Source organism: Fulmarus glacialis, unplaced genomic scaffold, assembly GCF_000690835.1.
Source record: "Fulmarus glacialis isolate BGI_N327 unplaced genomic scaffold, ASM69083v1 scaffold7494, whole genome shotgun sequence".
NCBI classification, from domain to species: Eukaryota; Metazoa; Chordata; class Aves; order Procellariiformes; family Procellariidae; genus Fulmarus; species Fulmarus glacialis.
The window spans coordinates 4,348-19,114 of record NW_009209867.1 but is presented as its reverse complement, the minus strand read 5'-3'; the positions used below and the strand labels follow the sequence as shown (position 1 = coordinate 19,114).

Here is a 14,767-nt window from a genome sequence, read left to right as displayed (position 1 = left end):
GCAGAAGAGCAAATCAAAATCTGTCGATCAGATTCTCAGAGGTTCCATGACTAATGGTGATTAAGGATCTTAAAAAAGCCCAACCAAGCAACCCAACCACTGTAAAGGTGTTTACAGGTTATTGCCAGAGGACAAATGTGAAGAGTCTGAACTGTGTTTCTTCACAAAAGGTACAGTCAGTGGGCCAGATTCTGTCCTCGGATTTTGGGGGGAACTTGTGTGCTTAGAAAGGGAGTTTCCCCAGGATCACAGCTTTAATATTTAGACTGTATAGTGGGAGGAGGAGGGAAGGCATAATGTACCCAAGGCAAGAAACAACAACACAGCTGCTTTACAGCCACTAATGTAGCCCTCAGATGCTGTAGTAGCTTTTTAATCTCACATCTCAAATGTTCAGGGAAGTGAAACTTACAGATCTGCTGGCTTATTCCTAAAACTCATCCTTCAGCGGCAGTGCTGGAAACCACCCATCTCCAATACATCAGGAATCTCTGCACGACTGGATTTGGGGTGTTCTCCCCCTTTGGCAGCTTCTCTAAACCTCACCATCTACCACCCAGCCTTATGAAACATGAGAACCACCCTAGTCCTCCTTCTTCCAGCAACCTCACAACCCCTTCCCAGGGAGCACGTGTTCTCCATCCTCATGGCACACTTGCTTTCAAGGAGAAGTACCTGCTTTGTTCTCCATCCAGAAGGCAGTGATATGCAGCAATGTCTTTCTCCAGCTGTTGTTTGCTGGTCAGCAGATTTTCACGATCCCGTTGCTGCTGCTCGGTTTCTACTTTGATTTCTCCCATCTCTGCCTCCAGCTTGGAAATGACAGAACCTAGGTTCTGCAGTTCGATGTCGTGCCAGTGTTTGGCGTCATATAAAGAATTCTCCAGACCCCTCTTCTGTAAGGGCAGGACAGCAGACATTGAAACAGTCAGGTTTCATATGCTTCATCATAGTGATTTTTATTCAGGTTTGGCCAATATCTCTGTTGAATGTGCTTAAGTGAGATGTAATATTTTGAGAACTCCTTTCTTTAGATAATTTGAAAAATGTGTATTACCATGACAAAAGTTGAACTACTTTGGTTACAAGGCGCAGATATTCTTCACATTGTCAAGTACTACCCAACCAGCAATCTTAGTGAGATTATTATTGAGTATGAAGACACTGAAGATTGAAATTTTCTGCTTGTCAAATGTGCTCCACTTAGTGCACCACGTCAATCAAGAAGAGCCCAGAAATGCCTGGCATCTCTGGAAGCAGTATCCGCTGGACAACGGGATTTATTCTTAAGTCTGCAACCCAAGACGGGAATGTTTTCCTCAGAAGGCATGTTGGTTTCGCACAGAACATATCCATTGAAAACCCAACATTACTTACCAAGGTTCTCAAAGATTCGGTTTCTGCTTGCAAGCTCTGTATTTTGCAGGCAGTTTCATGGAACTCAGTTCTGAGACCCTCTACCAGCATTTCCTCCTGGGTTCGCACAGCAGCCATCGTTTCAGCCTGTTGCTGGTAAAAGATTGCGACTGTTGTCACAGCCTACTCAAATTACATTTTTGTTTCCTTACATACCAAACTGACAGTTGGTATTTTCACAGTTTGTGGCAATTCTGACTTTAAGTTTGATTCTTGTATATTAAATCCCTCGGTTGAACAATTCTGGATACTTCTTAGTGTCAAAATTATCATATTTTCTATGCATTTACTGTAAAATGGCTTATACATATAAGTATCTATATTTTATCTATGTCAACAAAAGCTGTTCAGCATTCATACTAGTATGTTTAAAATGACCTATAAAAAGAAAACGTTGCTGTAATTCTTCATTTTGGAGCTATACTATAATATTGTTTTAAAAGTTAAGTGTTTTCACTTGGTCTATTGGATTTCAGAAGTATTTACACCTTGATTTTTCACATAGGATTCTATGAGTGAGAGAGCAAGTCATATCACAGAAGTCAGAAAAATAACTTCTATTAATTGAATTACGATATTCTTATGCAATTTCCTGCTCTTGTTGCTTGTGGTTTTTTATATGTCTTTAGTTCAGGCTCCTTGAAAATAGGTGAAGGAAAAGGTACCTTAGTAAAAATAAAATTTCTATACTTTTTAATGAGGGCTGAGATCAAGGTTTTCAGTCCAGAGCTCTGGGCTCTCTAGCAAATACAATTCTTCAGTCAAAACCTACATTTCTTCTGGCTGACGCTAAAGTTAAACTATGCAAAATACTTCCATTCCACTCTGAAAATTCATCTTGACCCTGTCCTGCTTTTCTGATTATGCATTTTTTAATTTTAAAAGTAAGATCAAATTTAAAAAAAATATGGGACCATGCACCAGAAATTATTTTTATAATTTTTTTTTGGTACCTCCGTGTGAACCCCACACCTTGGTCATTGTGAATGAAATAATCTCAGGTGCAAAAGGTCGTTTAAGTGCCAGTTAAGTCTCAAACAGAACTTAGGATGTATGAACCTGTGTTGCAGAGGGCTGAATTTCAATCCAAACACCAAAACTGTCCTTTCCAGCAAATTGCACAGTGCCTGTATTTTCCAGAAATACTTTAATAGGGGCTTGTGCTTCAGAGAGACATAATCCCACCTCACTGGTCTTGGTGAACCCAGCCTAGTGATCATGGACCTGCCACTCTGGAGTAACTTGTGTCTCCTAAATTGTCTTGAGAGTGTAGTCTGCACATTATTGTGGTACGAGGACTATAAATGCCTCTTTTTAAAAAGATACATAGGGAGGGAGGGTGCCTTTGCATCTATATTTATAACCTGGCATCTCTCATTCACATTTACTTTGCTGGTGGCCCAAATGCTACCTATAAATCCAACTTGCCCTCACCACAGGTGATGTTGAGACTCCTCCAGGAGTTACCCTAAGCTGTCATGGCTACCTGACATTAGTGATGTGAATGGTAGAACAGGCAGATGGAGTAGATGGATGTGGCCACAGCAGGCCCTAAATACTGAGGATGACACAGCAAGTAAGCACACACTGAATGAGCTCTAAAGCTTTTGATACACACAAGGTTTCCCCATCCTCTTTACAGGATTACCAGCTGAGTCGCCTCAAGAGTCCATGTGGAGGGTCCATGCTGCTGGGCATGACACTTGGCCTCAGCTTTGGGGTTCCTTCTGTAGAGAAGACGTAGTCTTTGTGCCCTCTTCACTAGGCAATTCATGTTGTCTGGGGGCTTTGCTCTTCCTATTCCTGATGTGCTTCACAAGGGAAAGGCTATACCGAATTCTGGTGCCTACAAACAACTGGATTAATGGAAGGAAAGGATGAAATCATCCTCCTAAATCTTTATCATTTTGGTGCTTGAGTTTCCTAGGAATGTGTGGATTTCAAGCACGTCTGAACAGTTCTGAGGTGTTGTGCGAGAGTGCAGAATATCTCATTAGTCTGTTTTTCGTTTTTCATGGAATCAAGATAATTAAAGGATGATTAGGGATAGAACACCAACCAGGGTGTTGTGTCCAGGGTCTGATCGGCTTGGTATCTGCAGAAGGAAAGTGACTTTGATAAGCTCTTAAGAGTTCTGGGAATGTGGTAGCAAAGTAGCAAAGAAGCGAGAAACAGTTGACATAATTCACAAGATTTTTCAAAACCTTTTTCAAGATCTAGCATAGGGGACAACAGAGGAAGCTGTGTAATCATGTGCTCGGGGTAGAGCATTGCCATGGATAAACAGGGGGTCAAGAGACAGGACAAGGGGGTCAAGAGGAGGGTTAAGGTCTAGTTCCATTATGACAGAAGTTTAACAGCTTGATGCCTCAAGGTTTACTGCCTTGGGGATAAATCATGAACTAGAAGGATTTATGGAGGGCAGAAGACAATATAGATTAGCAATGAGCAGGGGTGGATGTGTGGAATCAAACTACATGAATGAACAGTGCCACATCATTAAGTGAAGCATGTTTCAGGGGAAAATATTAAGCAGCTTGTGTGCCTTACAAGGGTTTAAATCACTTGTGTCAACTCAGGGAAAGGTTTTGAGCATTATGGACAAAGAAGAGCTCAAACTAATGGACTGGAGTTTTGAGGTTGCTTACCTAAAAAAATCCTGTGTGAAAGCCTGTTAGGTATGAATATAAATTGGTATGTTTTGGTGCCTGAATACCTGTGAAAAATCTAGCTAAGACTGCAAGTCTAGTCAGAAGACAAAGCAAATGAGGCAAGGGAATCGGTCAGAAAATAACAGAAGTACTGCCCTGACATCTAAGTCAGTGCTAGGACACCATTTGAAATACCTTGGTCTCAACTGGTCACAGCCACAGGTGCAGAGAAAGGAAATTAAAGCATTAGGGACCAAGGAAAACTCACAAAGAGAGATTAAAGAAAATAGTAATGAAGAGCAAAGGAGAGGAGGGAACTACTCTCTCTCCTCTGATGTTGCAAAAGAGCAAGGACAAATTTTTCACAGTGTGGATAACCAAATGGTGCAACTTAGCCACATAAGATGATATAAGTCCACAAGCTTAGTTGAAAAAAGGGCTGAACATGATTAGCAGAACTCTTGTTATCTGTGTAAATAGCAATAATCTGAATAGATCTGTATGAGAAACAAAACCGTATGAGATACAAAACTGCATCATCTGGGTTTAATGAGAGGTCTATTTGGGGACAAAAAAACCTAGAATGTCATACCAGAACCTGCTCCGAACTGAAACTAATCTTTCCAGAAATCTGTGATATTCTGATTCTTCCTCCCATTAAAAAATCAAACCAAACCAGGAACAAGTTAAACTAGTAAGAGCTTAGACTAAGATGGTTAAGTAGGGATGTCTGTTTATTGGTGTTTCTCTGCAGCATCTGGTGTTGGCCACAATCAAAAACACAATAGTGGGATCCAGTGATCAGTCTAGTATGAGCTGGCAGTTTTCTCCCCAAATGATAGCTCTCTGCAGTCGAAAGACCAGATATTGAAGGTATGAAAGAAATGGGAAGAAAGAAGTTGTGAGGGTGTGTTTGCACAGGAGGAGGAGGAACAGGAACAAGCAGGACAGGAGAGTGGGGGACACTGAAGAATTTGGTGCCATCAGAGTAATGCTCATTTTGCTGAAACCCGGGCAATGGCCCAGGAACGGATTTTCTAGGAAAAGCTTAGGAGGCTACTGAGGATGCTCTGGCTTTTCAGGGCTGCATATGCTTCGTGTGGAGGCACTCGCTGGGCTCATGTAGTTTTTTACTGTGTCACTGACTTCCTTTGGGCTGCACAAGCTGAAAGTCAGGCCCCCGCAGACTAACCTTATGGAAACTTTGCTTAGTAACCGTCTGGCCTGTTCACGAACTTGATGGGATCTCTGGGATAAACTCCTCTGGTTGGCTGCTTGTACATTCCCTAGCACCTTTGGTATCACTGTTGTCACAGGATTTTTCTTCTTTATTTTGAAAATAAACACCTACTCAGAGCTTGCATATATCTTTGCAAACATATTTCTTGCTTTTCTTCCTGCAGGTTGGCTACACTATCCTCTACTCCTCTCATAGCACCTCTGTACCATGGAACAGGAGGGGCCATGTTTTTGCTAAATATTTCTATAGCACAGCTGTAATTACAATTTGGTGTGCTATGATCTGCTGTAATAGCCAACTCAGAATGAGATGGCTACTAAAATATAGGATCGTGCACTAGACTTAATGCTTCAGCTCTGCAAAAATACTTATTTCAGCCAGCCACTTTGGAAAATGAGTGTTCCTTCATGACAGAGAAAAAGCTGCATTAAAAGACTGTTTCAGACTCAGCATCAGGAGAGGAGAGAACTTTTAAAGGGAATGGCTATTATCATCACTTTTAATTTCTAAGTTAATATCCAATTTTCCCACCACTGCCAAAGGAAACAATATCAAGGAGAAACCCACAAGGAGTCTGTAGCTGTGTAATTAGAGCGATGTATTTTGCCTTTTTGATTTATAGACCCCTGTAAATTGTTCAGTGGAGGAATGGCCCTGGTAAGAAGGGTAACGACTGTGGCTTATCCAACCCAGAAGGTATCGACTGATGAAGTTTGTTTTTCTCAGCCAACATTTCAGAGCCCTTAGAAGTCTTCTATAGATACCTGTGATATCAGCAGGGTCACTTCCACTGCTGCTTAACTCTGTACATCCCAAGAAAGTCACTGATACTTATGAGTGTATTTTCTAATGGACTTGGACCAAAATCCTTTAGATTTTTACCATCTTTTTTTCAAGAAAAAACCAAACACTCAGCCCTCAAAGTTACTGCAGAGTATTAGACAGATTTTGTGTTTGCTTCAAATCCCTTAATGTTGGAGTGAGTTACAGAGCGCTTACCTTGGTACGGAGCAGGGCACCTGTCTCAGCACGATTCTTTTCAATGTCTCTCTCCCAATGGATTCTGATTTTTTCCAGTATGTCATCCAGGCCACTTCCCAGGGGAACATCAAGTTCTTCCAGCTGAGATCCAGCAAGCTGCTTGTATAACATCTTCACATCCTTGAACAAAAATAACAGACATAAAAGAAGGTGAACTGGACAATTGAATGGTAGCTTTGGAGGGGCTCGAGGAAGAGCTCTTTTGGTTCCACAAACAGAGGGAGTAATTAAATTTGGTCTCTACATGAATGATTTAGTGCCCTGGAGAGTTTCTTCTTCAGATGTGGATTTGCTTTGCTTCTGCATGAGGAATCTTGCTGGAGTTCCCCTTGGTGGAAGGAGACTGAAGCCCTGCACCAGGGCACTGCCTGGAGCAGCCCTCTCACAGTGGCAAGTTTCTCCAGCAGCCAGAGCTTGACATACACACATGCTGCACACCCAGGACCGCAACTATATTGCACTATGCAATAGCATACACATGCCTCTACTGGGAGATACAACAAGTTGTGCAAAACAGCAGGAGCTCTACAGCCTTGCAGCTTGTGTGAGCCACGTGTGCTTTTATGCATGTGCATGTTAGATGAAGAGCACTCTCCTTCTCTGTGACAGCATTCTGTTCTTTCTTTACCTATAAGTGCTCCAAAAACACGTAAGCAGGAGAGAATTAGTGTGTCTAGAACTGCATGCTTAAAGGTAGCACATCAGTTGTACACGCTGTTCAGGAACACAAGAATCAATGAGATTTGCACATGTATGTATCTGAACTGTCTGGCACCACAATGCTTTCACATCAATCAGTTTATATGTGCTATTGACACAAGCAAAAAAAAGTGGTGTAAAAGCATTTGGGAATTGTATTTGTAGGCAGTGGCCCCTGACAGTGACAGTACTGGAAAAAAAGGATGGGCAAGTATATGTGGATTATGAACCTGCATGAATGAAAGCCTCAAAATGTGCCCACTCCAAGTACACAAAAGCTTCAAAAGGACTTGACATGGATTTCCTAGTAGGACACTGGAGGAAAGAAAGGTTTGAATTAGTTCAGGAAAGTCCTTGGGACTTTATTGTGCCAGAGCTCATCTGGAGTAATTGCAATAGTTGCTTCCAGCCTTTATTCTGTGACTTCTCTTGAGCAGCTTCCCCTGGTGCCGCTGCCATGGGAAAACCAGCTCTGTGCTGGGGTCATTCTGCAAATGCTCAGATACTCCCAACGGGTGACGAAAGGAGCATCCTTCCACTTGCAAGGGCTCCGCGCTGGCTAAATGCAGAGTGAGAGGAGCCGTTGGAAAGCTGTTATTCTCGTTATGCCATATATATGGGCAGAAAACAACATCAGTCCAAATTTTCTGGTTTCACAGCAATCATTGCAATACACAGAGGTTTAAAGGGGATCTTGTGTATTTCTATCAATTTTCTGTTTTCCCTCTTATCTAAAACTTCCATCTTTCTCATGCCGTGCAGTGGTGCTGAAGCCACAGATTATTTTCTGCAAAGTGCCAGCCGTGGGATTAGACTCATGAGAGTAGGCAGGGGATGAAGCAACCTCATCTTTGCAACCTGTCTCCATATGCCTGCCAATGTTGCTGAAATCTTGTGGTTGGAGAAATAACCTGTAAGAAATGTAAGGTAGGATAGTGCCTCGCTTCCGTGAGCCATCTCAATTCAAGCTCTCGTTTGCTTTTGAGGCATGAGCCCAATTGCTTGCTGTCCCATATGTGGGATTAGTAGTAGCTCCATATTCGAGCCCCCATCAGTAAAGATGCTGATTTGGGTCCAGTCCTGAAACCCCTGCTGAAGGGAATAAACCACCTTCATGCAGATACTGCTGGTGAATGTAATGAGTAAGTGGGAAAGTGTTGCAAAATTGGGTAATAATGGGCTTCCCTTCCAGCTGCCTGTCCCTGTGACTTGCTTCAGTGGTGCATTGCTCAGGAGAGACTCGGTTTCAGGAACCGAGCAGCTTGCTAAACCAAGCAGGAATTTTTCAGAAGAGCCCAGTTAACGCTCAGTGTTAGTGCAGCAGGACCAGAGCTTGTTCCCTGCACAGGCATTCTCTCTTCACATCTCTGGCTGAGAATCAGACCTCACTGTTGAGATATCCTCATATGTGACCGTGCAACTCCATGACCATCATGTGGTGTCTAGCAAGAAATGAAGTGATGACATATCTTCCATGTCATATTTATTAGATGAGAAAGAGTTAAAACTTAAATGTAAGTAATTTGATCATGCCTCAGAGGTTAGTGATTTAAGTTAACAGAGAAGAGAGAAATAGGAGCAGGTTTCAGGAGAATCCCCCCAACCAGATATGGCAGGCGGAACTTTTTAGTGCTTGCTTTGCGCTAGATGTATGATACCAACTGGATGAAACAGGAACACATTGGTTTTGCAGTGTCCTGAGTCTGGACTTACTTCTTCGTGGTTCTTTGACAGCAAATTTAGTTCTTCTTTCATGCTCTCTATCTGACTCTCCAGATCCATTTTAGTTAAATTAGCATCATCAATCACTTTATATAGGGAATTAATTTCATCTTCCACTGCCTTTCTGAATGGCTGCTCATTTTCATACCTGCAAAGAAAAAAAAAAAACACCAAACCTTAATACAGCACAGCTGAGCAAGATCATTTTCATACCTGCAAAGAAAAAAAAAACACCAAACCTTAATACGGCACAGCTCAGCAAGAAAAAATGCCTTTTTTTTTTTAAATGACACCATTTGTGCTAATTATCTCATGTGTCCCAGACAGAGGTACAGAACACAGAAGATATACTTTGCTCTCACCTTGTCTCACTATACTCGAATTTAACCGGTTGAAGTACCCTGTCATTAATTCAGTGTAATAAAACAGGCCAAGTTAGCAGTCTGCGCTACGGTGGTTATCAGCCTGATAGGATTCCTGAATAAGCACGGAGAGGCACGTGGTCTCTTGCTAGATCTGGTATTTATATACAGTATGACTATGGGTGGCTTTTTCTCTGTTTGCTTGGCTGTAAAATGAGAATAACTGCTCATTCATCTACATAAGAACTTTTCAGAGCCATGGTTAAAGAAAACACGCGTGCATCAAGCATTACTTTTACTAATGAACATGCTGATGGAAGTCTGGTCTACGTTCCAGGGTCCCAGCCCATCCTTAAGACCAAATCTTCGTGGTATCAAAATAAATAGGAAATTTGAGCAGCTGGTTTGTCAACTAGAATTGCTGTTAAAGCAAATGGCTAGTTTCTAAACTGTGGTTGCAATGGCAGGGAAAATTATGGCAGGCAGTTGCTATTGTACAGCGCTGCTTGCTGCATTGCTTTTGTCTGTACCTTTTCATTTTAGGCTTTTCACTGAAAATGTGGCTGGGTTGCATGGCGAATCTCCTGGGAGGAGAGGTGGGAGGCTTTTGTGTCAAACCCATCCAGCCTGGGGACCTGGTGGCCAGGGAGGTTAGACAGGGGTGTTGGCAGGTTAGACAGGAGCCAGCTTCATAAACAAGACCTGCACTCTGCCCCTTGAGAGCCACCTTCGTTGCTGGGAGTTCAACAGCCTGGGAAAGGGGCAGCTGATCCCAGCGAGAATTAGGAGCTTTTACTCTGCCGTGGATTGATTTGACATTGTTTTTGTTATGTAGACTGCTTGTCCAAGTCAGCTGACATTTTTAAAACATATTTTTTAAAACTGAACTAAAATATGAGTGTGGCTTGCTGGATGTAAAGCCACAAAATGAGTTGAATATTCAACTTAAAAGAACGAGCCCGTTCTATTCACTAAGTATTACTTCCCTATAGAGTCAGTGCTTGCCAAGACAAAGTTTCAAAGGAAGTGGCCAGGTAGGTGCCACCACAAGACTACCTGTCTTTAAAATCTTCAGCACAGGCTTGAATGTTCTCAGTGTGCAGCATAAGTCGAGCATTTTCAAGGACTGCTTCGCCCACCTAGAAGAAAGAGACAACAGAGCTCAAGCAATGAAGAGCTTCAGCACATTAGCTACATGCACTGTACATGTACCTTAAGCAGATGTATAGCTTTGATTCCAAAAATAATCCTTTAGCCTAGGGCTGTTCAAGTGACTCATTCCAGATAATTTAATCAATTGATTTTTTACGTATACATTCACAAATTCTCTGTAAATAGGCTGCAATTTGTCATCAAACTGTTCATTGCTCCTAAGCATTCATCTTCTTGTGGAAACACATTTATTCTGATTGTCGGCTGGTTGCAAGGGGTAAAACTCATTACTGTGCGCCAGGTACGTTCATCATTTAAGTCCCACGTATATTTTCTAGATACAGTTTAAGCAGCACTTACGCAGTTCCTACTCTACTTCCCATATCAGCAGTCCTCTTCAGGATTGTCCTCTTCAATGAGCCAAGGAATACTTGTTGCTCATGCCGCCTGCAAGCAGTCCTCAGCTCCCAGAGCATCGTTTTTCTTCTCTGGTGGGATTGTGTAAGCTTTTGCGATAGATATGAGACTTGAGGAGCAGGCAGTCTTCAAAGATTATTACACCGAATGTGAAATACTTTGGAAAGATTGGGCAAATAAGACTTGGTATCATTGCTGTGGCTCTGGGTGGTATCTTTCATACCCAGGAGGTACTTGAGGGGTAAGCAAGCCTGAAAGGGTTATGACATAGCAGCCTGTTGTGATTCAAGAGGGTTATATAAAATGATAAAAAGGTAAAAAAGACCACTGCCTGCCCTGGAGTCGCACGTGCACTGAGCTATGGAGGGGACCGAAGACATGCTGAATTTGGTACCAGGTTTAGAGCGATCATCTCTGCAAATAACTGTCTGAGGGCTCCAGCCGCCCCGTGGGACATGCCATCACTCTGGAGGAGCTAAACTGAATATCTCTGTGGTCTTTTTCAGGAGATACGCATGGAGATTTGCAGTTGAAACTAAACCACCACATGAATAAGAGCAGCTTTTCAAGCGGGCCAGGAAAGTTCTTGAAGCAGCAGTCTTTCTTTAGATAATTAAGTCTGCAACTAAATGAGATTGCAAATCCCCTGAAGCATTCTGCTCCCCTGAGGTGAAGCAGGCCATGCAATGTGGAGACATCAAGGCTGCGTCCAGACAAGTTATCTCAAGTATCGCAAGTGAGATCGTTGCTTAGTATGGTCCTACCTGCTCTTTGGCTTGCTGCTTGGTGGTGGGGTGGAGGTGGACATGCAAGGCTGAAGCATTTCTATGTGGTAATTAACTCTCATCCTCATGAAAAGTGGTTTACTGCTCTAAATGTCTTACAAATGCTTGGGCAAACAAATATGAAATACATGAAGGCATCTGATAAGGAGACATCTGGAGGAATAACCTATTCCTCACATTGAGAGGTCCATAATGGATCATAAAATTAAAGGCACTCTGTATTTTTTAAATCTGAGGAGGCACAAGAGTTAAAACAAGTGGTTTGCTTCCTTTTCACTTGCTGTTAGGAACAAAAAGAGAAGGTGGCTGTGGCTGGAAGCCTGGGGCTGGAGCTCTGTTCCTGACAGCTCCAGCTCGGTTGGGCTTCCAAAGGAAACAGAGCTCATGCCATTGCATGGGTGGCCCATTTTTCTTTAATAACTGTGGGATTTCTTGGCCAATTCCAACTGGTATGATAGAGGGATAGGCCATCTCAGGGACACGCAGTTCCAACACGTTTCATGAAAATAGCATCTAGACAGAGGAGAGGAGTCCCGTGAATACCGCCACTGGGCAAAAAAGCCCCAGTTTAGGCGTGAGAAAATTAGAGAGCGCAGCGAACACGCAGGAGTTAGAGATGTTACGAAAGCCACAGGTGTGGGCAAAGAGATGGTGTCTCACGGCACAACCAGCCAGCCCCGCCGTGCAGCACACAGGTACAGAAGACCTTTATGTGCTCTCTTGCACACAGAACTGGCTCTTCTTCATTGTTCAACCCCTTGTTTCCTTCTCCCTGCTTCTTTGCAACCCTGCTTTACCAGCACTGGCCTAACTCCCCAGCCCTCGGGTCGTCCCTTCTGCGGCATTTCAGAGCGGCTGGGCAGAGCTGGGACTTTGGGGCCACGCCGCTGTGCCATCCTCAGGTCCCCTTGCAGGACCCGAGTTTCTCCTGAAAGGTGGAGAAAAGACATTTAGTTTTTACATGGCAGCAGCATGGAGGTAGAGGCAGTTCTTTCATCCAAGCTCTGAATTTTTTTTCCTCCTAATGTTTAGAAAATTTACTCTTGGCCTCATTGGAATCTTATTTTTTTCCATTTTTTTCCTTTTTTTTCTTTTTTTTTCTTTTCTTTTACTTTTTTCCTTTTTCTTTCTTTTCTTTTCCTTTTTTTCCTTTTTCTTTTTTCTTTTTTTACAGAAATTACTGCATTTTGTCTTCCTGCCAACGTGTACGTCTGGATTGTCAGAGAAGCTTTTATTTTTTTTCCTGACTCACATCGGGGAGCAGAAACGCTGCCCCGTGATTTGCCCTGCCCTGTCAAAACAAGCCCATTTGCCTCCGGCAGTGAGCCCCCACGGTTACAATAGCTGACCTAAAGTCTGATGAAAATGAATGTCTTTGAGGGAACTGGGAACATCCCACGAGCAAAGCTAACATTAAATCCTGTGAGCCACACAGTGCCACTCAGAGGTATGTTAATGGCTAAGTTTAGAGGCTGAATCCTGTGTAAAATGGCTCTTGGGCTGCAACGAAAGCAGAAGCAGGGAATAGCGGTGATTTGCTGCTGCCTGGATTTCTGCCTCTATATGGAGACAAAGTGTTTTTTAAAAGTTCTTTTCAGTAGTAATCTTGTGGTTTTATTGAGACATTTGAGGTGACTTTTACCTGCCCCACAGTGGATGTCTTTACCAGAACCCTGGTATCATACTCCTGAGGCCTCGGTCAATACCTGACTCCCCTCTTCATAGACCAGCGGCTAATGCCAAATGATCAGTGAGAAAGTGCAGGGCTTTCCGAAACTGCAGACAAACCTGAACTGTGCCGTCTAAGTAAAAATGGTATAAAGAAGTCTAATGTTTGGAAGGCTTCAGGGATGAGTGTTGTAGTGGGAGCCAGCAGGCATTAGCCTTTCAGCCTTCCTGGAAATCAGCTGTGCACGCTTTAAATTTGACAGTGAACCTGAAGGATAAATAATTACATGGTAGTTTCTATGTAGAAACCGAAAAATTCTCCCTGGTTTGCGTGAGCTGTGAAAGCCCTTTCCTAGGCTTCAGAAGAAGAGATGTAAGACTTCCATCTAGTGGCTCTTTTGTTTGATTTAATTCTCCTAATAATCGACAGCTGGATGCAAACACGCAGCATTAGTGAGACGGATTCGTAGCCACTTTGCTGACACACGTACTAAAACGCATGATGCAGCAGTTTAGGAAAGACCCTTCTTTGTGCCCATTGGAAATGAGAGGGCTTGCAACGCTGCAAGCACTCAGACGTTGCCTCCTCCGCTTGTGAAGCAGAAGGCAACGCTGTCCTGCCTCGCAGGGCTTCTGGGAGGCTTAATTCACTAATGCTCCTGTGGCACTTAAACTGCCAAGATGGGAACTGTTATAAAAATGCAAACGTTATTACTAATAATAGCTCCTTTAAGTCACATATTGTCTTTCAACACTTGCATCTGTGATGCACATACACCTTTTGAGCATGATTTTTTTTCAGCTCTTGAATTAACACTGAATATTTGTGGTATAAAACATCTTAACTAGAAAGCAGCAACAATTTGCTTTGATTTCACTGTGATTTTATGGACATGAAAATGCGATTTTAATTTTTAGCAAAAAAATAGTATCAAAGTCTGCATCAACATACTGGCCCATTTACCGGGTTACGACTGGCAACAAGGAAAACCAGCTGCTTCAAGGGAGTTTGTAGACTCCAGCCTTGATGAAGGGTGATGTGGTACAGACACTTACAGGGAGAACTTATCCCTGGCAACTTTTGATTTTTAAGAGAGATCTGACCAAGTTTGGAATTGCAAGATTTACTATGCCTTTCAAATTCTTAGCTGTGCTTTATCAAAAGCTTTGTATACTTTTGCTATTCTTACAAATGCCTAATCCCTTTCTGAATGCTGCTGAATTCGTGGCCTCAGGTGTGGCCTGTGATAATGAATCTCATGGTTTAATTATTCATGTAATGGAAAATTATCTGGCTTTTAAGTTCACTTCAGTTAAAGCAAATGATGCCTCCCTGGAGAAAGATCAGAAGATGCTGGTCTAGTCTTTCCTTCTGCACACAGAAAGAAATGGTTGATACCAGCCCATTGCCTCCAACACATTGTAATTCACAGCTAAATCAGGCTAAAATCCTGCAACCCAGTGCCTGCTGCTCAGATGCCAAGCAGTAAACTCGTAACGCTTTTGGTCATGCTTTCCACGTTGAACCCTTCTCAGAGTCTGAAGGATGAAAACCCAAAGGCAGCAAGAGTGGCATTTGTTGCATCGCCTTGGGAAAAGTAATACCTGGAGAGA

General features: G+C 42.7%; 1 protein-coding gene across 1 annotated transcript in view; it reads right to left on the bottom strand.

Moving 5' to 3' along the window:
* Positions 1–675: 675 nt before the first annotated feature.
* BFSP2 (beaded filament structural protein 2, phakinin) overlaps positions 676–14,767 on the bottom strand; it is a gene marked incomplete at both ends in the record, with an annotated part of 18,330 nt that continues 4,238 nt past the window's right edge. Inside the window, 5 exons of the mRNA XM_009576966.1 lie at positions 676–896; positions 1,378–1,509; positions 6,307–6,468; positions 8,761–8,917; positions 10,188–10,270. Of these exons, the coding sequence (XP_009575261.1) occupies positions 676–896; positions 1,378–1,509; positions 6,307–6,468; positions 8,761–8,917; positions 10,188–10,270 (755 nt within the window). The remainder of the gene's footprint in view (positions 897–1,377; positions 1,510–6,306; positions 6,469–8,760; positions 8,918–10,187; positions 10,271–14,767) is intronic.